The sequence below is a fragment of the Rana temporaria genome, chromosome 6 (genome assembly GCF_905171775.1).
Source record: "Rana temporaria chromosome 6, aRanTem1.1, whole genome shotgun sequence".
Classification (NCBI taxonomy): domain Eukaryota; kingdom Metazoa; phylum Chordata; class Amphibia; order Anura; family Ranidae; genus Rana; species Rana temporaria.
In genome coordinates, this window is record NC_053494.1 from 218,324,266 (window position 1) to 218,348,878 (window position 24,613).

General features: G+C 45.0%; 1 protein-coding gene across 1 annotated transcript in view; it reads left to right on the top strand.

The window, feature by feature from the left end:
- GLI2 (GLI family zinc finger 2) overlaps nucleotides 1-24,613 on the top strand; it is a 185,354-nt gene that overhangs the window by 153,480 nt on the left and 7,261 nt on the right. Inside the window, exons 8-12 of the mRNA XM_040358252.1 lie at nucleotides 883-993; nucleotides 3,424-3,555; nucleotides 6,261-6,410; nucleotides 10,051-10,215; nucleotides 17,971-18,231. Coding sequence (XP_040214186.1) covers nucleotides 883-993; nucleotides 3,424-3,555; nucleotides 6,261-6,410; nucleotides 10,051-10,215; nucleotides 17,971-18,231 — 819 coding nt within the window. The remainder of the gene's footprint in view (nucleotides 1-882; nucleotides 994-3,423; nucleotides 3,556-6,260; nucleotides 6,411-10,050; nucleotides 10,216-17,970; nucleotides 18,232-24,613) is intronic.

A 24,613-nucleotide genomic window follows, 5' to 3' on the forward strand; every position in this document is an offset into this window, starting at 1 on the left:
CCGAATTTTTGAATTTCCGAATTTCCATCATTTTCGAATTTCCGAATTATTGAATTTCCGAATTTCCATAATTTCCAAATTTCCGAATTTTTGAATTTCCGAATTTCCATAATTTCCAAATTTTTGAATTTCTGGATTTCCATAATTTCCGAATTTCCGAATTTTTGAATTTCCGAATTTCCTTAATTTCCCAATTTCAAATTTCCGAATTTCCATAATTTTCGAATTTCCGAATTTTTGAATTTCCATAATTTTGAATTTCCGAATTTCCATAATTTTTGAATTTCCGGATATCCATAATTTCCATAATTTCAGAATTTCAGAATTTCCATAATTTTTGAATTTCCATAATTTTCGAATTTCCGAATTTTTGAATTTCCATAATTTTCGAATTTCAGAATTTTTGAATTTCCATAATTTCCAAATTTTCGAATTTCCGAATTTCCATAATTTTCGATTTTTCGAATTTATGGAAATTCGGAAATTATGGGAATTATGGAAATTCGAAAGTTCGAAAATTATGGAAATTCGAAAATTCGAAAATTCGGAAATTATGGAAATTCGGAAGTTCGAAAATTATGGAAATTAGGAAATTCGAAATTCGGAAATTATGGAAATTCGGAAATTCAAAAATTCAGAAATTCGGAAATTCGAAATTCGGAAATTATGGAAATTCGGAAATTATGGGAATTATGGAATTTCCATAATCTCCAAATTTCCATAATTTACGAATTTTGAATTTCCGAATTTTTGAATTTCCGAATTTCTGAATTTTTGAATTTCCGAATTTCCATAATTTCCGAATTTTCGAATTTCCGAATTTTTGAGGGAAGGTTGTTACATTGTGATGTTTTAGGTTGTTGGTGATTTTTTGTTCCATAGAAGCAGTCCAGCGAGTCGGCAGTGACCAGCACAGTCAATCCAATCATCCACAAGCGCACCAAAGTGAAGACGGAGGAGGAGCTACAGATCAGAGACTCTCCCAGCCCCCCGGTAAGTGTAAAGTACAGCCCGGCCCCTCCCCCAATACAGTACAGAAACTACCTGTTGATCCTGCCAGAAATCCAGTAGTTAGTATATTGATGATGGGGGGGAGTGTAGTCAGTATATTGATGATGGGGGGGTGTAGTCAGTATATTGATGATGGGGGGGGTGTAGTCAGTATATTGATGATGGGGGGGATGTAGTCAGTATATTGATGATGGGGGGGGTGTAGTCAGTATATTGATGATGGGGGGGGTGTAGTCAGTATATTGATGATGGGGGGGTGTAGTCAGTATATTGATGATGGGGGGGGTGTAGTCAGTATATTGATGATGGGGGGGGGGGTGTAGTCAGTATATTGATGATGGGGGGTGTAGTAGTCAGTATATTGATGATGGGGGGGTGTAGTCAGTATATTGATGATGGGGGGGTGTAGTCAGTATATTGATGATGGGGGGGGGTGTAGTCAGTATATTGATGATGGGGGGGATGTAGTCAGTATATTGATGATGGGGGGGTGTAGTCAGTATATTGATGATGGGGGGGGTGTAGTCAGTATATTGATGATGGGGGGGTGTAGTCAGTATATTGATGATGGGGGGGTGTAGTCAGTATATTGATGATGGGGGGGTGTAGTCAGTATATTGATGATGGGGGGTGTAGTCAGTATATTGATGATGGGGGGGGTGTAGTCAGTATATTGATGATGGGGGGGTGTAGTCAGTATATTGATGATGGGGGGGGTGTAGTCAGTATATTTATGATGGGGGGTGTAGTAGTCAGTATATTGATGATGGGGGGGGTGTAGTCAGTATATTGATGATGGGGGGGTGTAGTCAGTATATTGATGATGGGGGGGGTGTAGTCAGTATATTGATGATGGGGGGGGTGTAGTCAGTATATTGATGATGGGGGGGGGGTGTAGTCAGTATATTGATGATGGGGGGGATGTAGTCAGTATATTGATGATGGGGGGGGTGTAGTCAGTATATTGATGATGGGGGGGTGTAGTCAGTATATTGATGATGGGGGGGGTGTAGTCAGTATATTGATGATGGGGGGGGTGTAGTCAGTATATTGATGATGGGGGGGGTGTAGTCAGTATATTTATGATGGGGGGGTGTAGTCAGTATATTGATGATGGGGGGGTGTAGTCAGTATATTGATGATGGGGGGGGGTGTAGTCAGTATATTGATGATGGGGGGGGTGTAGTCAGTATATTGATGATGGGGGGGGTGTAGTCAGTATATTGATGATGGGGGGGGTGTAGTCAGTATATTGATGATGGGGGGGGTGTAGTCAGTATATTGATGATGGGGGGGGTGTAGTCAGTATATTGATGATGGGGGGGGTGTAGTCAGTATATTGATGATGGGGGGGGTGTAGTCAGTATATTGATGATGGGGGGGATGTAGTCAGTATATTGATGATGGGGGGGGTGTAGTCAGTATATTTATGATGGGGGGGGTGTAGTCAGTATATTGATGATGGGGGGGTGTAGTCAGTATATTGATGATGGGGGGGGTGTAGTCAGTATATTGATGATGGGGGGGGGGTGTAGTCAGTATATTTATGATGGGGGGTGTAGTCAGTATATTGATGATGGGGGGTGTAGTTAGTATATTGATGATGGGGGGGTGTAGTCAGTATATTGATGATGGGGGTGTAGTCAGTATATTGATGATGGGGGTGTAGTCAGTATATTGATGATGGGGGGGGGTAGTCAGTATATTGATGATGGGGGGGGGGTGTAGTCAGTATATTGATGATGGGGGGGTGTAGTCAGTATATTGATGATGGGGGGTGTAGTCAGTATATTGATGATGGGGGGGGGTGTAGTCAGTATATTGATGATGGGGGGGGGGTGTAGTCAGTATATTGATGATGGGGGGGGTGTAGTCAGTATATTGATGATGGGGGGGGGGTGTAGTCAGTATATTTATGATGGGGGGTGTAGTCAGTATATTGATGATGGGGGGGGGTGTAGTCAGTATATTGATGATGGGGGGGGGTGTAGTCAGTATATTGATGATGGGGGGGATGTAGTCAGTATATTGATGATGGGGGGGGTGTAGTCAGTATATTTATGATGGGGGGTGTAGTCAGTATATTGATGATGGGGGGGGTGTAGTCAGTATATTGATGATGGGGGGGGGGTGTAGTCAGTATATTGATGATGGGGGGTGTAGATAGTATATTGATGATGGGGGGGGTGTAGTCAGTATATTGATGATGGGGGGTGTAGTCAGTATATTGATGATGGGGGGGTGTAGTCAGTATATTGATGATGGGGGGGGGGGGGACCAGGGAGCAGATTTAACTTTTTTCACTTGCATATCTCACTGCCCAGACCTAAAACCTGCCCCGGGGGGGTCACCCGGTTTTTGCCCCCCCGCCACCCGGATCTGACTGTTTGTATTCTCCCCCCCTCCCGGCAGGACCATCTGACGGATCTGAAAGAGGACCTGGACAGAGAGGAGTGTAAGCAGGAAGCGGAGGTCATCTACGAGACAAACTGCCATTGGGACAGCTGCAGCAAGGAGTACGACACCCAGGAGCAGCTCGTCCATGTGAGTCCCTCCTTGTCAGCCCGTGAATCCAGCCATTGACGCTCGCCGTTATTTACGGCTCTTCTGCCCCCCCCCCCCCCCCCCAGCTGCGCGCTGCCAAGACACCTCGCCTTAAGAAGCGCTGGCACCCAAACACAGAGCTCATTATAGCTGGACGCTTGTTTACAAACCGCTGCGTACGCCGACAAACTGCGAGGGGGGGAAGACGCGGCGTTGTAGAAAATCAAGCGTGCCGTGAGATTCTACGTAAATCCCGCACAACCCCCCCTCCCCCGAGAGAAATATGGAGCCCGCCCTCGCTAAATCCTCCTTTATAAAATGCTGGGTGCCTGGCTGTCCATCCCCCTGGTTTGGTTTCATTGCTTTCCCACTTCCCGGAAGTCCGGGCACTCATAGGCGGCACTGCTGGGCACTCATGGGTGGCACTGATGGGTACTTATGGGTGGCACAGATGGGCACTGATAGGTGGGCACTGGGCATGGATGGACACTGAGGGGTGGCACTGATGGACACTGAGGGGTGGCACTGATGGACACTGAGGGGTGGCACTGATGGCATTGCTGGGCGTCACTTGTTTATCCCATATTGTGCCAGTCAGTGCCCATGTTGCCAGTCAGTGCCCATTTGTGGGCACTGATTGGCATCTATTGTTATCATTTTTTTAATAGTTTTTCTATTTGCCCCCCTTTCCTGGTGGTCCTGGCGGCTTCCCTGGTGGTCCAGTGTGGGCATCCGAGGGGGGACTGCGCTGATAAACAATCAGCGCGAACCCCCCCTGTCAGGAGAGCCGCCGATCGCTCTCCTCTACTCGCGATCAGACGGATTGGATACTCCGCCGTAATTTCAAATGTGCGCCGTCACATCTTTACGGCGATTCACAAAGCGAGATACGTCCAAAAACATGGCTCCAGCATTCGGCGTTCCCATTATAAATATGCAAATGAACTAGATACGCCGATTCACGAACGTACTTGCGCCCGGCGTATTAATATACGCTGTTTACGTAAGGCGTACGACCAGTGTAACTTTACCCCTCATAAAGCAGGGGTAAGTCATGTTAAGGTATGGACGTCGGAAACATCGGAACAGCGTCGTATTTTACGTCGTTTGCGTAAGTCATACGTGAATGGGAATGGCCGTAGGTTACGTTCACGTCGACTAAGCATTGAGCCGACGTAACTTAGGGAGAAAATTTGACGTGATACTGAGCATGCGCGCGCATGCGCCGTTCGTTAGGCGCGTCATTTACGCGGGGTCACGAATCATTTCCATACAACACGCCCCCTACCAGCCTACTTTGAATTAGGCGGGCTTACGCCGCTGCAACTTACGGAGCAAGTGCTTTGTGAATACGGCACTTGCCTGTCTAAGTTGCGGCGGCGTAACGTAAATAGGATACGCTACGCCCGCACAAAGATGCGCCCAGATACGTAAATCTGGCCCAATGTAACTAATTGTGTTTACATTAAGAAACACTTGTCTCAGCCAATCAGTACACAGCCTGAGATCTCAGCTTCCAGTCTGGCCTTGGAACCTGCTGCTACACCAATGGGCTTGTCCCAGGAGGGAGGGACTTTAGGTCATTAGAAATTCTGTTCTGTAATTTCTTGGGGGAAAAAAATAGCAAATAAAGAAAAAATAACATAGTGTATACAATTGTGACACAAGTCATATAATATTATAATGTTATTACCAGGGTCGCCATCAGGGGGATACAGGCAGTACACCTGTAAGGGGCCCTGAGGTCCCCAGAGGCCCGGATGGCAACCCCCCCTTTAAAAAAAAAAAATAAAATGATAAAATAAAATGTTTTAATTTTTTTAAAATATATTTTTTTAATATATTTTTTGTTTTTTATTAAAGGGACCAGAGGTCCCCAGGGCCCCGGATGGCAACCCCCCCTTTTTTTTTTTTTTTTTTTTTATAAAATAAAATGTTTTAATTTTTTTATATATATATTTTGGGGTTTTTATTAAAGGGCCCAGAGGTTCCTAGGGCCCCAGATGTCAACCCCCCTTTTTTTTCTTTTTTTTTTTTATAAAATAAAATGTTTTAATTTTTTTATATATATATTTTTTGGTTTTTATTAAAGGGCCCAGAGGTCCCTAGGGCCCCGGATGGCTACCCCCCCTTTTTTTATATATTTATTTTTTATACACATTTTTTTTTGTAAGCGGCCCAGAGGTCCCCAGGGCATCCCTACCCCCCCCCCCCCCCACTTTTGTTTTTGTTCGTCAGCACCCAAAGTCCCCCAAGCACCCCCCGCTTCTCAATTTGAGGAGGTGACAGCACCACCCCCCCGTTTCCGAGGCACTCTGCGCCCCCCCTGCCTCTGGCCGCATGCGGTATTGCATGACATTGAAGTCAATGCGGAACTAAATTATTTTTGTTTCCATTGACTTCAATGGGGAAACTCGCTTTGATATGCGAGTGCTTTGGATTACGAGCGTTCTCCTGGAACGGATTATACTCGTAATCCGAGGTTCCACTGTATTATTTCTGTCCAATAAAATGCTCCGGATTCCTCCTGTATCAGACTTATTTTCTGTATAAATTGGCGCATTTTGGCATTGGGATGTAAAGCAGTTTTTCTTTCCGTATTTCCATATATTAGGTTCTGTTTATTATACTGTATATGGCGCTGAGCTGGCGAGATTTCGGCGTTCTTTGGGCTGATGGATTTTCTCTGTCCTCTCTCTCTGCAGCACATCAATAACGAGCACATCCACGGGGAGAAGAAGGAGTTTGTGTGTCGCTGGGAGGACTGCACCCGGGAACAGAAACCGTTTAAGGCGCAGTACATGCTGGTGGTTCACATGAGGCGCCACACTGGGGAAAAGCCGCATAGATGCACGGTAAGCCGCCCAGACCACCAACCTGCTGACATCAGCAAGTTTGCGAATCGGTCCCATCAATAGCCGCTGACACCCCCTCCCCCCAAAGGCAACGCTAACCACTCCGTTTCTCCATTGGCCCTTAAGGGAAATATTATCAGCTTGTTTTGGGCCTCACATTTTAGTACGGAAAGCGGCGCCCGGTGGCCGCGAAAGCCCGAGACGGGCAAAAGCCTGGCAGACCTGACTTCACAAGATGGAATATTCACTTTGGCCTCAGGAAATTTAAGCCCCCCCCCCCCCCCCCCAAGCTAGATGACTCAACTTTAATCAAAAAATCATGCGACAGCTTTTAGAATCCCCCCAAAAAAAAGATATTTTTAAAGAAAATGTTAAATTAAATGAATAAAATTAAATTAAAAAGTATGGCCCAGATTCACAGAGAGCAGGGCGCACATTACGCCGCCGTAGAGCACACACCGTACGCCACGCCAACGTATCGCGGAGAGGCAAGCATTGCATTCAGCAAGCCAGTGCTCCCAACGCTGCGCAAGCGTGGCGTGGGTTTCGAACGCACGCACGCCGGCGTAGGTGGAAGTGGGCGTGAACCCATGCAAATCATGGGCCGAGCGCCAGACAGGTACGTATCACGAACGGCGCATGCGCCGTGTCGTGGACGCATTCACAGCACCCCCCTGCGACTTCTCACAACCACGCCGGCACAACTGCCTAAGCTACGCCGGATCACCGCATACGCCGTGAACATAACGTACGCCCAGCCAGACACACGTCCAACGCACAATACGCCAGCTTGTGTTCCCTGGTGCAGACCTGTGCGTGTCTGTTGCCGGGTTGCACCTCCTTTATGGGGAATAACTTTACGCCGGACGTACAACTTACGCGCATCTCGCGTAGCATGCGCCGGACGCACGCACGTTCGTGAATCGCCGTATTTCCCTCATTTGCATGTTTGAATTGGCTAATCAATGGGAGAAGCACCATGCGTCCAGCCCATATGTGCGCCCATCCTACGCCGACGTGTGCAAGCTACGTCGGCGGGGTGTAGCCTGTTTTTAGGCGCATGTTGGTTCGTGGGTCTGCCGCACACATACGCCGGCGCACATTTGCACTTACGTCGGCGTAACGTGCTATACGTCGGCGTAAGTGCTTTGTGAATCTGGGCCTATATTTATATGGCTTATGCCGCGTACACACGACCGTTTTTCGAGTTCTAAAAAATTACGTTTTTTTTTATGTCATTAAAAACGATCGTGTGTGGGCTTCAGAGCATTTTTCGGGTTCTAAAAAACGAACAAAAAACATTTCAAACATGCTCTATTTTTTCACGACGTCTATGAGGCATATGCAATGTTAAGTATGGACATCGGGACAGCGTCGAATTTTCCGTCGTTTGCGCAAAACGTTCGCGAATAGGGCTTTGCGTAAATTACGTTCACGTCGGAAAGCATTGACTATTTGCGACCTCATTTCGAGCATGCGCACTGGGATACCCCCACGGACGGCGCATGCGCCGTTAAAAAAAAAACTTAATTTACGTGGGGTCAAGTGGAATTAACATAAAACACGCCCACATGTTAGTCATTTGAATTACGCGCCCTTACGCCGACACATTTACACTACGCCGCCGTACCTTACAGCGCACATTCTTTATGGATATGGAAAGTACGATGTAAGTTACGGCGGGGTAGTGTATCTGAGATACGCTACGCCTGCCTTAAGATAGGCAGATCTTTGTGGATCCGGGCCATCGTTTTTTAGAACCCGAAAAACGGTCGTGTGTACGCGGCATAAGGCCCCATGTACGCGGGACGCTGCTAAACAGATGTTCAGACGCAGTTGGATGCTTTTTTCCACGTTTCAGACACCAAACGCGCCTAAACGTGGTAACCCGCGTTTAGCAGTGTTTCGTTTATAGGCATTTTTTTTGTTTTTGGCCATTTAAAAATTATTATTTTTTTAAACGCTTCTAAACGCAAACGCTGCTAAGCGCGGCATGTAAACGCGGCAAAATGGACGTTTTTACTTAATATCTGTCAAGTTAAATCGTTCAGGAGCTGTTGTAAAAACGTCCCGTGTACATGAAGCCTTATGCCACGTACACACGATCGGTTCATCCGATGAAAACGGACCGATAGATTTTTTAATCAGATATCCGATGAAGCTGACTGATGATCAGTTAAAAATCCGATCGTGTCCAACGCGGTGACGTAAAACACAACGACGTGCAGAGAAAAATGAAGTTTGATGCTTCCGAGCATGCGTCGACTTGATTCTGAGCATGCGTGGATTTTTGACCAATGGATTTCCCCACAGACGATCGTTTTTTTCTATCGTTTTTTTAACCATCAGAAAATTTTAAAACAGGTTCTCTTTTTTTTCGCCGATGGAAAAAAAAAAAAAACGATGTGGCCCACACACGATCGGTTCGTCCGATGAAAACGGTCCATCGGACCGTTTTCATCAGACGGACCGATCTTGTGTACAGGGCATTAGAAGTTAAGGCCCAGATTCTCATAGAATCGCGCAAAACTGTGCGGGCGTAACGTATCTCATTTATGTTACGCCGCCACAAGTTTTACAGGCAAGTGCTTTATTCACAAAGCACTTGCGTGTAAAGTTGCGGCGGCGTAGCGTAAATCACCCGGCGCAAGCCCGCCTAATTCAAATTAGGCGGGTAGGGAGCGTGTAGTATTTAAATTAAGCACGTTCCCGCGCCGAACGTACTGCCCATGCGCCGTCCGTAAAATATCCCAGGGTGCATTGCTCTAAATGACGTCGCAAGGACGTCATTGGTTTCGACGTGAACATAAATGGCGTCCAGCCCCATTCACGGACGACTTACGCAAACAACGTAAATTTTCAAATTTCGACGCGGGAACGACGGCCATACTTAACATTGATTGCGCCTCATATAGCAGGGGCAACTTTATGCCGGGACAAGCCTAACGTAAACGTTGTAACTTTACTGCGTCGGCCGCGCGTACGTTCGGGAATTCGGGTATCTAGCTAATTTGCATACTCGACGGGGACACCTAGCGGACAAAAAAAAATTTGCATTTAAGATCCGACAGCGTAAGAGCCTTACGCCTGTCGGATCTAATGGATATCTATGCGTAACTGATTCTAAGAATCAGGCGCATAGATACGACGGCCCAGATTAGGACTTACGACGGCGTACATGGCGCTGCGCCGTCGTAAGCCCTTTGAGAATCTGGGCCATAGTTCTCATAAAAAACTTAATTTGCAAATGTACTTTAACCACTAGCCCACCGCCCGCCGTCATATGACGGCGTGACAATAAGCCTCTGGTTCTGGGCGGTCATCATATGACATCTTCGCTTTCCCAAGCCACTAGGGGGCGCGTGCTCGACGCGTCACCGGGAACCCGATGTGAGTGCCTGGTGGCCGCGATGACCGCCCGATCTGAGCAGATACACAGATCCACGTCCTGTCAGGGATGGTGTGTCCCTTGGACACAGATCAGTCACCTCACCCAGTCAGTCCCCTCCCCCCACAGTAAGAATCACTCCCTAGGGAACACATTAACCCCTTAATTTGAGTTGATTTCTGGATGCACAAACCTGTTAAATAGAGATTATTATATTTTTTTTGACTGATTGCGCTGCCATTCTTTTCACAGTTTGAAGGCTGCTACAAGGCTTATTCCAGGCTGGAGAATCTCAAGACCCATTTGCGCTCCCACACCGGCGAGAAACCTTACGTGTGCGAACACGAGGGCTGCAACAAGGCCTTCTCCAACGCCTCCGACCGCGCCAAGCACCAGAACAGGACCCACTCCAACGAGGTGAGGAACCAATGGAAAAGAAAACCGCACTGATCATCTGTTCTCGGGAAGAACTTTCTCGTCACACAGTCACTAAAATTCATTTTAAAGCCAAAATTACGCCCCAAAACATTTTAGTTACGCTTTGGATCGCGTGACGAAGAGCAGAACCTCTGTTCGCTTTTCTTTTGATGCAAGTCAATGGATCTGAGATTGAAGCGTGACGCCACAAGTGTAATTTTAATGCAAAAAAAAAAAAACACAATACACTTTTTAATTTATTTATTATTTTTACACCGTCACTTAACCACTTTACCACCGGGCCAATTTTGGCACTTCTCTCCTTCATGTAAAAATCTCATTTTTTTTGCTAGAAAATTAATCAGAACCCCCAAACATTATATATTTTATTTTTTAGCAGACACCCTAGGGAATAAAATGGCGGTCATTGCAACTTTTTTACTCGCACGGTATTTGGGCAATCATTTTTCAAACGCCTTTTTTTGGAAAAAAAAAAACGGTTTCATGAATTAAAAAAAAAAAAAACAGTAAAGTTAGCCCAATTTTTTTTGTATAATGTGAAAGATGAAGTTACGCCGAGTAAATAGATACCTAACATGTCACACTTTAAAATTGCGCACACTCATGGAATGGCGCCAAACTTCGGTACTTAAAAATCTCCATAGGTGACGTTTTAACATTTTTTACAGGTTACTATTTTTGAGTTACAGAGGAGGTCTAGTGCTAGAATTGTTGCTCTCGCTCTAACGCACGCGGCGATACCTCACATGTGGGGTTTGAACGGCATTTACATATGTGGGCGGGACCTGCATGCGTGTTCGCTTCTGCGCGCGAGATAACGGGGACAGGGGCGTTTTGAAGAAAAAAATATCATTTTATTTTTATTTTACTTAATTCTTTTTATTTTTACACTTTTTTTTACATTTTATTTTTTGATCTCTTTTATTCCTATTACAAGGAATGTAAACATCCCTTGTAATAGGAATCCAGAGTGACAGGTCCTCTTTGTGGAGAGAGGCGGGGTCAATAAGACCTTCCCCTCCCCCACATCTCTCCTCCAGGCTTACAATCATGAAATCGGTGAAAAAAAAAAGCACCGATCACATGCCGACAGCCGCGATTGCGGCTTTGTTTACTTCCGGGTACCGGGCGTGACGTCATAACGTCGCGCCCAGGCCTCCGATGGTCATAGAGATGACTGGTGACCATCTGGTCACCAGTCATCTCTATGCTTTCCAGCACCGCCGACCGATTCGCTCTCCGGGCCCCCGATAGCACGGGAGAGCCCGGAGAAGCACCGGATGGCGGCGGGAGGGGGGGACGTCCCCTCCCGCTGCCTATAAGAACGATCAAGCGGCGGGATCGCCGCTTTGATCGTTCTTATCGTGCGCAGAATTGGCGGCTGAAGACGGAGATATCTGAATGATGCCTGTAGCTGCCCCCATCATTCAGATATCGCCGCACAAAGCCGAGGACGTTGTCAAGAGGTTAAATTATTATTTTTTTAGCACGTTTATTGCTGTCACAAAGAATGTAAACATCCCTTGTGACAGCGATAGGCATGCGACAGGTAGGAAACAACAAAAAGGGTACTCAGAATGTAGCCATTGGTGGGACTTTGTGGGCATGGAAACAATTGAGAAGTAGCAAAAATAAACAATATTTATTGAAAAAAGTGTTCAGAGACTAAAAATCATATAAAATGATACAATTTGTACAGTGAGCCCTTGTGCGTCTACGCGTTTTGCCGTTAGGCTTCTTCAGGACACGATCAAGGTTCAAAGAGGTAGCAAAGAAAGAGAACGAGTCTCGCTGTCTGGAATGAGATATAGTCGAAATTATAAATACGACAAATAACACTTACATTACATTAAAAAGCATATGCTAGTCTGTCGTAAGGATAACAAAAAGAATGTGACAGGTACTCTTTATACAGATATCTGACCCCAGAGCCCTCCTCTGCCCTCAAAAGCATTTGATCTCACCAAGATCAGTGTGATCGAATTTTTTTTTTTTTTTTTTATTGGCACCATTTACACCTGGGTAAGCCGGCCAATTCCGTCTTTGTTTTGGCTCTGTGATCAGCTGGCGGAAGCTCTGGTTGGTCCATCAGGACTCCCGGTGGGACGGGAGATCCCGGTTAAGCCACAGGAGGGGGAATGTCCCCTCCCGATGCTTGTAAAAGCAATCCAGCAGCTAGTTAGCTGCTAGGATTAATTTTAAACAGAGCCGACCGTCGACCCTAAAAAATGGTACCGGGATAATGCCAATCGAACAATCCTAGGGTTACACTGCTTCCCCCCAAGCATTTTTGGGACATCTGTGTTCCATTGTAGAGATTTTCCAGGGCAGGAAGTGATGGTAAAATCTCCCAGTTGGGGACACTAATAAAAATAAAAGCACATTTACTTGTTCTCCATCAAGACATTATTTGACTAGTTTGTTGTAGAAGACGTGTCCTTCACAAAGCCCAAACCTCAACCCTATTGAATACCTTTGGGGTGAATTGGAAAGCAGATTGTGAGTCAGGTCTTCTCAACTAACATCTCCATTAAAACATTATTTGAGGAGTTTGGTGTAGAAGATGTGGCCTTCACAAAACCTCAACTTCAACCCACTTGAGCAACTTTGGAATGAATTGAAAAAAAGGTGGTGAGCCAGGTCTTCTCAATATATATCTCCATAAAGGCATTGTTTAACAAGTTTGATGTAGAAGATGGTGCCTTCACAAAGTCTTGACCTCAACTCTACCGAACACCTTTTGGGGTAGATTGGAATGCCGACTGTGAGCCAGATCTTCTCAACTAACATCTCCATCAAGACATTATTTGACCAATTTTGTGTTGGAGAAGTGGCCTTAACAAAGCCCAACCTCAACCGTACTGAATACATTCATTGGAAAGCAGATTGTGAGCCAGGTCTTCTCAACTAACATCTCTATCAAAACATTATTTGAGGAGTTTGGTGTAGAAGATGTGTCCTTCACAAAGCCCAAACCTCAACCCTATTGATTACCTTTGGGATTCATTGGAAAGCAGATTGTGAGCCAGGTCTTCTCAACTAACATCTCCCCCAACACAAAATTGGTCAAATAATGTCTTGATGAAGTGGCCTTAACAAAGCCCAACCTCAACCGTACTGAATACATTTGGGATTAATTGGAAAGCAGATTGTGAGCCAGGTCTTCTCAACTAACATCTCCATCAAAACATTATTTGAGGAGTTTGGTGTAGAAGATGTGGCCTTCACAAAGCCTCAACTTCAACCCTACTGAGCACCTTTAGAATGAATTGAAAAACGATGGTGAGCCAGGTCTTCTCAATTAACATCTCCATCAAGACAATATTTGACCAGTTTGATGTAGAAGACGAAGCCTTCACAAAGCCTTGACCTCAACTATACCACACACCCTTTGGGGTTGAATTGGAATGTCAACTGTGAACCATATCTTCTCATCCAACATCAGTACTTGACCACATAAAAGGGCACAAATTCCTACAGACACGCTCCATAATCTTGTGGAAAGTCTTCTAGAAGAGTAAAGGTTGAATTGTCCGCAAAAGTAAGGGAACACTATATTATTTGCCATGGGTTTGGAAGGGGATGTCCAGCAGACTCTTAGGTGTGATGATCAGGTGTCCACTTTTGGCCTTTGGACTTTTTATTGCAGAGGCTTTACAAGGGCAAGGGGGAATCAGATGATTTTGGAAAGAGATGTCCAGCAGACTTTTAGGTGTGATGGTCACGTGTCCGCTTTTGGTCTTTGGACTTTTTATTCCAGAGGCTTTACAAGGGCAAGTGGGGCATCAGATGGTTTTGGAAGGGGATATGGATGACTCCTATTTTTCATGGGCCAAACTCTGTGGAGAACCGTCCATCCCTACTAGCCATAGGTGTGATGGTCAGGTGTTCACTTTTGGTCTTTGAGTTGAGTTGAGCGGCATCTTGATATAGCGCGGTCATTTTCCCCCGAAGGATCCCGATCCGCTCGAACATTCATTCCAGAGTCTGTACAAGGGCAAGGGAGACATCAGATGGTACAAAAAAAAGACTGTTTTATGTTTGAGTATGGAAGGAAGTGGATCTTTATGGTGAGAGCGGATTTGCTGCGGAAGGGGTATAATGATAAAATGAGTTTTAGATTTGAGTGTGGACGCACGCCTTAACGTTATTGTATTTGGAGAAGGGTGGTGGCTGTTATATGTAGCTGTAAATTGGGTAACTGAGAAGTGAGAAACGTACTGTATATAGCGCAACACATGCGAACTGAATCGCCTCTGGGCGCTTAGTATCCATTCCCTAAGTAAACTTTAGCCCTCAGAAGAGATGGGTTTTGATTTTTCTTCTGAAGGCCAGGTAGTTCACCTCCAATCGGTTGCTGGTTGGTAGAGCGTTCCATAGTCTAGGTCCTTGGACGGCAATAATATAACTCTACATTAATGACTATGGTTTTGGAATGGGATGTCCAACAAGCTCGTATAGATGTGATGGCCAGTTGTCCACAAATGTTTGGCCACATTTGGGTTGAATTGGAAAGCGGATTGTGAATGAAATGAATGAATGAATGAATGAAAAACTTATAAAGCGCGGCGCATGCGAACTGAATCGCTTCTGGGCGCTAGTTGTTCGTGTCTCATGACATCAGAAGAGCAGAGTTTTGATCTGTCTTCTGAAAGTCAGGTGGTTTTCCTCCAACCGAATGCTGGTTGGTAAAGCGTTCCATAGTCTCGGACCTTGAAAAGCAAACCTTCTTTCTCCTTTGGACTTGTATTTGGTTTTTGGTACCCTGACCAGATTTTGGTCGGTGGATCGCAGAACGCGATTCGAATTGTGAGGTTCTATCTTGTCGCAAAGATATTGCGGAGCCTTCCCATGGATGCACTTATGTGTCAGGCAGAGAGCTTTAAATGCAATTCTGTCTTTTACTGGCAGCCAGTGAAGGGTTCTCAGTGAAGGTGAGATTGATTCCCATTTTTTTTCCCAGTCACCAGTCTGGCGGCCGTATTCTGAACGACTTGCAGTCGGGAGATTTGGTACTTTGGGAGTCCGAGGTAAAGGGCGTTAGCATAGTCCAGTCTGGAATTCACGATTGTTCCCACCACGACTGCTACGTCTTCTTTGGGGATAAATGGAATAAGTCTGCGTAGTAGGCGCAACAAATGGTGCGATCCGCTGACTACTGACCCTATTTGTGCGTCCATTGTCATGAAGGTGTCGAAGATGACCCCGAGACTTTTGACTTTGGTGCTAGGGGTGATGATTTGGCCCAGAATGGGCGGGGGTGTCCAGGTTGTTGCCAGTTGACTCTTTCGGCTGGCGTGAAACATAAGGAGTTCTGTTTTTGAACTGTTGAGTTTAAGATAACTCTTTGTCATCCAGTTTTCTATCAAAGAGAGACATTTCTCTAAACTGGGATGATGATCCTTTTTGTTGCAGATGCGAAAATACAATTGCGTATCGTCTGCATAAGAGTGATAGAGTAGTTCTTGGCTACTGATAATATCAAAGAGAGGGCGAAGATAGATGTTGAAAAGCACCGGTGACAGGGGGGATCCTTGGGGGACTCCACATGACACCGTGCGCTTTTCCGACGTGAAAGAACCCAGTTTAACTGTTTGTGATCGGTTTTCAAGAAAGGAAGAAAACCATGGTAAATCACCTTCTGCGACTTCTGCTACCTCGGCCAGTCGCATCAGTAACAGTTTGTGGTCTACCGTGTCAAAGGCTGCGCTTAGGTCCAGCAGAACCAGGAGACAAGATTCTCCTTCGTCTGCGGCCTCGAGGGCATTGTGAGCCAGGTCTTCTCAACGAACATCTCTGCCAAGACATTTTCTGACCAGTTTATTGTAGAAGACGTGGCCTTCACAAAGTCGCGAAGTTCCATGGGACAAAGACTGACATTTGGAAGAAGAACATTCGAATTTAATCGGTGGCCACAGATCAAGAATTCATCGAACAAGACAGAAAATATTAATAACTGTCTCGGAGTCCGAATTAGAACAGAGATTTTCGAGTTAGCCGGTTCTGCTGATTTCGAGGTTTTGCAACCCTCGGCGGATCAGACAGAAAGCTTGCAGAATAAAGTCAGTTGTCGTACAATTTATCTTGCGGCATTGCCAAACCACACCAGCTCCACGCCTGTCTGTGATTTTCTTTTTTTTTTGTGTTCTTGAAAGCAGCAGCAGATGTTCGTCTCTCCCCTCTTGTTCCGGGGAAGTTCTGGGATTTTTTGTCGGCTGCCAAATAGGTGTGGACCATAAAAGTCAAAGCGTCCAGCCGGGGCTAAGGAGGAGGAAATGAAAGTCACCTGCAATGGGGAAGCTTAAATCTTCTTTTATGTTCTCCACGTGGCCCCCGCAGGCTTCCCAGCATCCTCCAGGTGTCGGCGAGGAAACCCCATGTAGTTTTATTGTTTGCCTGGACTGATTTGGTTTTGGGGTTGTGTTGGGTAATGGGGGGGGGGGGGGCCGTGATGGAGAGCAATGCAGAGGGCGACACGCGGAGTCTATCAAGACAGCAAAATGTCTTTGTTGGTCAGTTTCCTTCGGGGTAAAAAAATTAATTGACACATATTAACCACTTAAGACCCGGACCAAAATGCAGCTAAAGGACTCGGACAGTTTTTGCGATTCGGCACTGCGTCGCTTTAACGTCGTACGAAGTGGCTCCCAAACAAAATTGGCGTCCTTTTTTTCCCACAAATAGAGCTTTCTTTTGGTGGTATTTGATCACCTCTGCGTTTTTTTATTTTTTGCGCTATAAACAAAAATAGAGCGACAATTTTGAAAAAAATTCAATATTTTTAACTTTTTGCTATAATAAATATCCCCAAAAATATATAAAAAAAAAAAAAATTTCCTCAGTTTAGGCCGATACGTATTCTTCTACCTATTTTTGGTAAAAAAAAATCGCAATAAGCCTTTATCGGTTGGTTTGCGCAAAATTTATAGCGTTTACAAAATAGGGGATAGTTTTATTGCATTTTTATAAAAAACATTTTTTTACTACTAATGGCGGCGATCAGCGATTTTTTTCGTGAATGCGACATTATGGCGGACACTTCGGGCAAATTTGACACATTTTTGGGACCATTGTCATTTTCACAGCAAAAAATGCATTTAAAATGCATTGTTTACTGTGAAAATGACAGTTGCAGTTTGGGAGTTAACCACAGGGGGGCGCTGTTGGGGTTATGTATGACCTAATATGTGTTTCTAACTGTAGGGGGGTGTGGCTGTAGGTGTGACGTCATTGATTGTGGTTCCCTATATAAGGGAACACACGATCGATGGCGGCGCCACAGTGAAGAACGGGGAAGGTGTGTTTACACACAGCTCTCATCGTTCTTTAGCTCCAGGGACCGATCGCAGGACTCCAGCGGCGATCGGGTCCGCGGCTGGGCACTTAAAGAGGACGTACCTGTACGTGGATGTGCCCAGCCGTGCCATTCTGCCGACGTAAATGTGCAGGAGGCGGTCCTTAAGTGGTTAATATTAAACGATTTTGGGGCTCTTTTTTCTGACTTATTCAGTTTCTAAATGTTGACATTGATTCTTTTTATCAGTGTAAAATGTTCATTCTGACACCTTAAATTATTTGTATATCTTGGCAGTTTTTCTGTTCCATTTTCTCTTCATATTTTTATTACAATTAAACAATTTCTTAGCTAAATCAGTTTGTTTTTAACTCCATAAGCTTGAAATTATTTCTAGATTATGTTTTCATTGAAATGTTATTTACATTTTTTTTCTTTAGAAACCGTATATTTGTAAGATCCCGGGATGCACGAAGCGATACACGGACCCCAGTTCCCTGAGGAAGCATGTGAAGACGGTCCACGGGCCCGATGCCCACATTACAAAGAAACAACGCAACGACGTCCCCACAAAACCGAGAGAGAACGGGGACAGTGAAGGCGGTAATAGGCTGGCCACAGAACACACAGAGAGCAACAACGCCCCTAGAGGACAGCGGGACACCTTCCATACCAGGACAATCAAGACCGAGGACGGCATGGTACGTAGATCAGCTTTGTTCACATCATATCACTTCTACCCTTTAGTTCTGCCCTCACTGGCTGCATGCTTCTTCTATCGGGAGGCAAGCATTTGGCTCGGAAAGGCCTAATCAACTTGAACGGGTGAGATTGATAGGAGTTGCCGCCTATAAACCCAACGAACCACATTTGCAGCACCCCCCCCCCCCCCCCCCACATATTTAGGATGTATCCGCTCTATAAACCAGAGGCTCTGGATGGACAGTTGAATAAATGGCTCTATATTTAGGATGTTTCTGGTCTATAAACCAGAGGCTCAGGAAGGATACAGAGCTACAATGTAACAATTAGACATCTCCATGTGTAACATTATTGTTACATGTGACCTAAACTTTCTACATTTCTATTCTGGTGAGGAAGTGACGTCACGATACACGGCCCAGATACACGGCCCAGATACACGGCACAGATACGCGGCACCGATACACGGCACAGATACGCGGCACCGATACACGGCACAGATACACGGCACCGATACACGGCACAGATACACGGCACCGATACACGGCACCGATACACGGCACAGATACACGGCACCGATACACGGCACAGATACACGGCACAGACACACGGCACCGATATAGAACAGAACTGAACTTCATGTAAATAGATTGATCCTCAGGACTTGTGACAACTTAAATAAACTTCTGCAAACTGCAGCTTTTAAAGCCGTCACATCATGTGCGCCTCCTAAAATATGTATTTTACGGTGAGCACTTTCCTATGCTGTAAAGTTTAGTGCATAGGGGGAGGGGCGGGGGATACCGGGAGATGGAGAACGCTAATGTCGGTATTAACTTCTATAAACATTAAGCAGCGGAAGCTGAGCGGCGCTGGAGGGGTCATTTGTCAGCAAATTAACTCCTTGCTTAGTGCCGACTCGTCATCCACATTTCCCCGCACTCCGTTTATGTTTCGTCTCGGCATTAATAGCTTCCTGTCTAATGATAGGGACACATCTGTGTGCTGGGATAGAAAATCATTTACTCAGAATATCAGCTCTGGGAATGTGTCCCCAGAAAAGTTACATATGGTACAAAAAAACACAGTAATGTAATATGGAAATAGATGTCGGCGGTAAAAATGTAATTCCCTGACAAGTTTCCGTGTTAAATGGCTACTGGGCCTGGGCGGCATAGGTGTGCGCAGCCTATTGCATTGGGGTCCCCCCCCCAAAGCTCAAACACACATTTGTAGAAGAGCAGTGGATGGTGTCAGTAGGGAAGAGATTGGTGTCAGTATTTTTTTTATTCTTTTTTTGTAATATTCTTTTTTTATATATATATATATATATTTTTACAATTTATTAGAAGCCCCATGCGTGTGTGCGCAGCGGCGCATGTGTATATATACTGACAGTGTCAGTAGAGCAGTGGATGGTGTCAGTAGGGATGAGATTGGTGTCAGTATTTATTTATTTTCTATTCTTTTTTTATATATATATATTTTTTTACAATGTATTAGAAGCCCCATGCGTGTGTGTGTGTGTTTGTGTGTGTGTGTGTGTGTGTATATATACTGACAGTGTCAGTAGAGCAGTGGATGGTAGGGATGAGATTGGTGTCAGTATTTTTTTTTTTTTATAATATTATTTTTTTGAAAAAAAAAATACAATTTATTAGGAGCCCCATACCGGTGTGTGCATGTGTATATATACTGACGGTATCAGTAGTTTTAATTTCTTCTATTTTATATTTTATTAATTTTTTTTAGGAGAAAAAAGAAAAAAAAATATTTGGTGAAATGTGTTCATTTTCGTTTTTGTTTGATTCGTTTTTAGCTTTTTTTTGGGTAAATTCGGAAATTCGGGAAAATCGAAAATTCAGAATTTGGAATTTCGAAAATTCAGAAACTCGATACATTTTAATTTTTGAATTTCTGATTTTCTAATTCTCAATTTTCTAATTTCTGATTTTCAAATTTTTGAATTTCCGATTTTTCCGAATTTTCTAAAATTTTCAAATTTCCTATTTTTTTATTTTTTAAATTGAAATTTTCGAATTTAGAATTTCCGAAATCTCGTATTTTCACAATTCTGAATTTCCGAAATTTTAGAATTTCCGAAATTCGAAATTTCGGAAATCTGAAAATCCGAAAGTTTCGGAATTAACGAATTTGTCAAAATTCGTTAAAAAACTAATTCGGAACTAAACGAATTGCACATGTCTAGTGAAGAGAGCTGAGTGTAATCTGAGACCTGAGTGGAGGGAATGAACACACTCCCCTCTACACAGTTTCATAGGGAAACATGCACAGTTAAAGGGGTGTTCCAGCCTTTTTTTAAGTTTATTAACCACTTACCCCCCGGACCATATTGCTGCCCAAAGACCAGAGTACTTTTTGCGATTCGGGACTGCGTCGCTTTAACAGACAATTGCGCGGTCGTGCGACGTGGCTCCCAAACAAAATTGGCGTCCTTTTTTTCCCACAAATAGAGCTTTCTTTTGGTGGTATTTGATCACCTCTGCGTTTTTTATTTTTTGCGCTATAAACAAAAATAGAACGACAATTTTGAAAAAAATGAATATTTTTTACTTTTTGCTATAATAAATATCCCCCAAAAATATATAAAAAAACATTTTTTTTCCTCAGTTTAGGCCGATACGTATTCTTCTACATATTTTTCGTAAAAAAAAATCGCAATAAGCGTTTATTGATTGGTTTGCGCAAAAGTTATAGCGTTTACAAAATAGGGGGTATTTTTATGGCATTTTTATTAATATTTTTTTTTACTAGTAATGGCGGCGATCAGCGATTTTTTTTTCGGTATTGCGACATTATGGCGGACACTTCGGACATTTTTGACACATTTTTGGGACCATTGGCATTTTTATAGCGATCAGTGCTATAAAAATGCATTAGATTACTATAAAAATGCCACTGGCAGTGAAGGGGTTAACACTAGGGGGCGGGGAAGGGGTTAAGTATGCCTGGGTGTGTTCTTACTGTGGGGGGGGGGTGGCCTCACTAGGGGAAACACTGATCTTCTGTTCATACATTGTATGAACAGAAAATCAGCATTTCCCCTGCTGACAGGAACGAGAGCTGTGTGTTTACACACACAGCTCCCGTTCCCCGCTCTGTACCGAGCGATCGCGTGTGCCCGGCGGCGATCGCGCCAGCCGGGCACACGCACGGGAGTCGGGGGCGAGCGGGGGGCGCGCGCGCGCCACTCCGGCGGCGCGCGTGCGCCCCTAGTGGCGGCTAATAGGCAGGACGTCATATTACGTGCTCTCGCCTAGGAGAGCCACCTTGTGGACGTATTATGACGGTGCGGCGACGGCAAGTGGTTAAAAGTCAGCAGCTACAAAAAGTGTATCTGCTGGCTTTTAATAAACAGAGACTTACCTGCTCCACGGCTCCAGCGACGCGCCGGCCGGGGCTCCGCTCCTCGCCCCCCCCTCCCTCTTCATTCCTAGTGTGGGCACCCGGCAGTGACAGCTTTCGGCTTCACGGCCGGACACCCACTGCGCATGCGCAAACGGGACTGCGCATGCGCGAGCAGGGGCCCATGCTTGAAGCTGTGTAAGGGGCCCCAAAATTCCTGATGGCGGTCCTGCCCACGGCATGCAATCTTTGTGTCTGTAATTCTCAGTAATATGACTTTTTTTCCTTTACTAACCGCATGTCCGTCTTTTTTGCCTTTCTAACACTTTCCAAAGGACAGACCTTATCAAGGTGAGAATGTTCTTCTTCTCTGTGTGTTGCATGGTTCATATTCCCGTTATCGGAGGATTTCCATCGGGTTCTCATTGCTAAACTTAAAGGAGAGGATGTCATCACTCCTCATCCCCACAAATAGTTTTGCTCCAAAAAGATACAAAGTAAATCTTCTGGGGTCCAGCAAGTCAAATAAAGTGTCACCCAGACGTTGGAACGTCATTCACTTGGCGTTTTCAGGAGCATCCACATTGGAGCAATCTCCGCATCCTACATTCCTTCGCCAGAACGTCCATGAACCTGAACTCGGCTTCATCTACTCATTCTCTCCTCTCAGAGATCCTATCAAGGATGTTTTTTTGTAAAAAGTAAAAATATCTCCCCAAGCCCGACTCTGCAGAGGTGGACACCATGTAACTTGTTGGATCCCAGAAGAGGAACTTTGTATCTTTTTGGCATCGCAATCTCCGCATCCTACATTCCTTTTCTAGAACTTCCATGAACCTGGCCTCAGCTTCATCTACTCATTCTCTCCTCTCAGAGATTCTACCAGAGATTTTTTTTGTAAAAAGTAAAATATCTCCCCAAGCTTGACTCTGTAGAGGTGGACACAGTGTATAACAACAAAAACCTGGGGAATGCCCAGGGAAAAACCAAGCCTACTTACCGACCAGCTTGCAGAAAACCAATTAACCTGTCTACAGTATGCGTTAAAAACAGGGGTTCAGTCCGCACGCATTTGGACACAGTGTAACTTGTTGGATCCCAGAAGAGGTACTTTGTATCTTTTTGGCATAGAACAGTTGGGGATAAGGAACTCGTTTAGTTGCCTGGCTATTGTATTTGAAATAAATGGCCAGTTTTCACTCTCCTCTCCTCTCTGCTTCCTTCTCCCCCACTTTCTTTTTATTTAAACCCATGTTTGTCACCTTTTTGTATTTTTGTACACGGTTTGTTGCACTGTATGATTAGTAGTGTGTAGGTCCTCGGACCTACCCTGAACATCTTGGGAAGGGGAGGCCTTCTGGCTTAGTTTGCCCTCTCTCATGGGGGGAGCCCCACCAAGTACTTGGGTCGGTCTGCTTCGGCAGACCCTCAAGGGAAAGGGGTCAGGGATGTTTTTTTTTTAAAAGTTAACTATCTCCCCAAGCCCGACTCTGCAGAGGTGGACACAGTGTAACTTGTTGGATCCCAGAAGAGGTACTTTATATATTTTTGGCATAGAACGGTTGGGGATAAGGAACTAATTTAGTTGCCTGGCCATTGTATTGCACAATGGTCACTTTTCACTCCCCTCTCCTCTCCACTTCCTTCTCGCCCACTTTCTTTTAATTTAAACCCATGCTTGTCCCCCTTTTTGTATTCTTATGTTTTGTACACGGTTTTTGCACGTGTGACTGGTAGGGTGGAGGTCCTCGGGCCTGCCCTGAAAGTCTTGGGAGGAGGTGGCTTAGTTCGCCCTCTCTCATGGGATCTCCCTTCGGGGGAGCTCCACCAAGTACAGTAGAACCTCGGATTGCGAGTAATGCAGTTAATGAGCAATTCACAATACAAGCACTGTATTTTTTTAAAAATCGTAACTCGGTTTGCGAGTGTTGTCTCGCAATACGAGCACGATTCAGGCCAAAGTGGTGTGCGGTACCACGTTTTGCCTGAGGTGGGGGGGGCGCCGGAGCTGAGTGGAGCCAATCGCAGCCGATTGGCGCCGTTAGGAAATTCACGTAAAGTCCCAAGGACAACTGGGCTGACCTCGGCAAATCTCAGGAACAAAGTCTTTCCGAGATGTCCTCAGGTTTTTTCGGGTCATTTCCGAGGCTCTCTGGCGCCCCCGCCTCTGGCCGCATGCGGTTTTGCATGCCATTGAAGTCAATGCAAAACTAATTATTTTCGTTTCCATTGACTTCAATGGGAAAACTCGCTTTGATAAGCGAGTACTTTGGATTACGAGCATTCTCCTGGAACGGATTATGCTCGTAATCCAAGGTTCCACTGTACTTGGGTGGGTCTGTTTTGGCAGACCCTCCAGAGAAAGGGGTCCATCTGGTTTCGGCCAGATGGACCAAGTGTAAAGTACCCCAGTCCCTGTCTGGAGCCTACCCCCTCCGGGGGATTCAGGGCAAGGCCCTTTGATTATAGAGGGCTTGTGAACACCCGTCTGCACGTTCTTGTGTCACCTCTTTATGTTGTGCACATTTTTTTGGCACCAGGTGAAGTTTTTGAGTGTCACACGCCATGGGCTTTCGATAAAAAAAACAAATCACTTCTCCAAAACTTCCATGAACCTGGTTCTCCGCTTCATCTACTCATTCTCTCCTCTATGAGATTCTATCAAGGATGTTTTTTTTTTTTTTTGTAAAAATTAAAATATCTCCCCAAGCCTGACTCTGCAGAGGTCTACACCATGTAACTTGTTGGATCCCATAAGAGGTACTTTGTATTTTTTTGGCATAGAACGGTTGGGGATAAGGAACTCGTTTAGTTGCCTGGAGTTGGGCTTTAATAAATTAGGGTTCATTCTTGTTCTATAGTGATTTTCTGTGCCTAACTTCAGCCATTTTATTTTTGGGATACAAGAAATGGGGGGAGGGGGCAGTTGTTACTGAGACAGGTAGGCAAAAACAGCAATAAAAGCTTAGTTAGAAGTTCTAACCCTTCTCTACCCTTCTAAATATGTATCAGCCT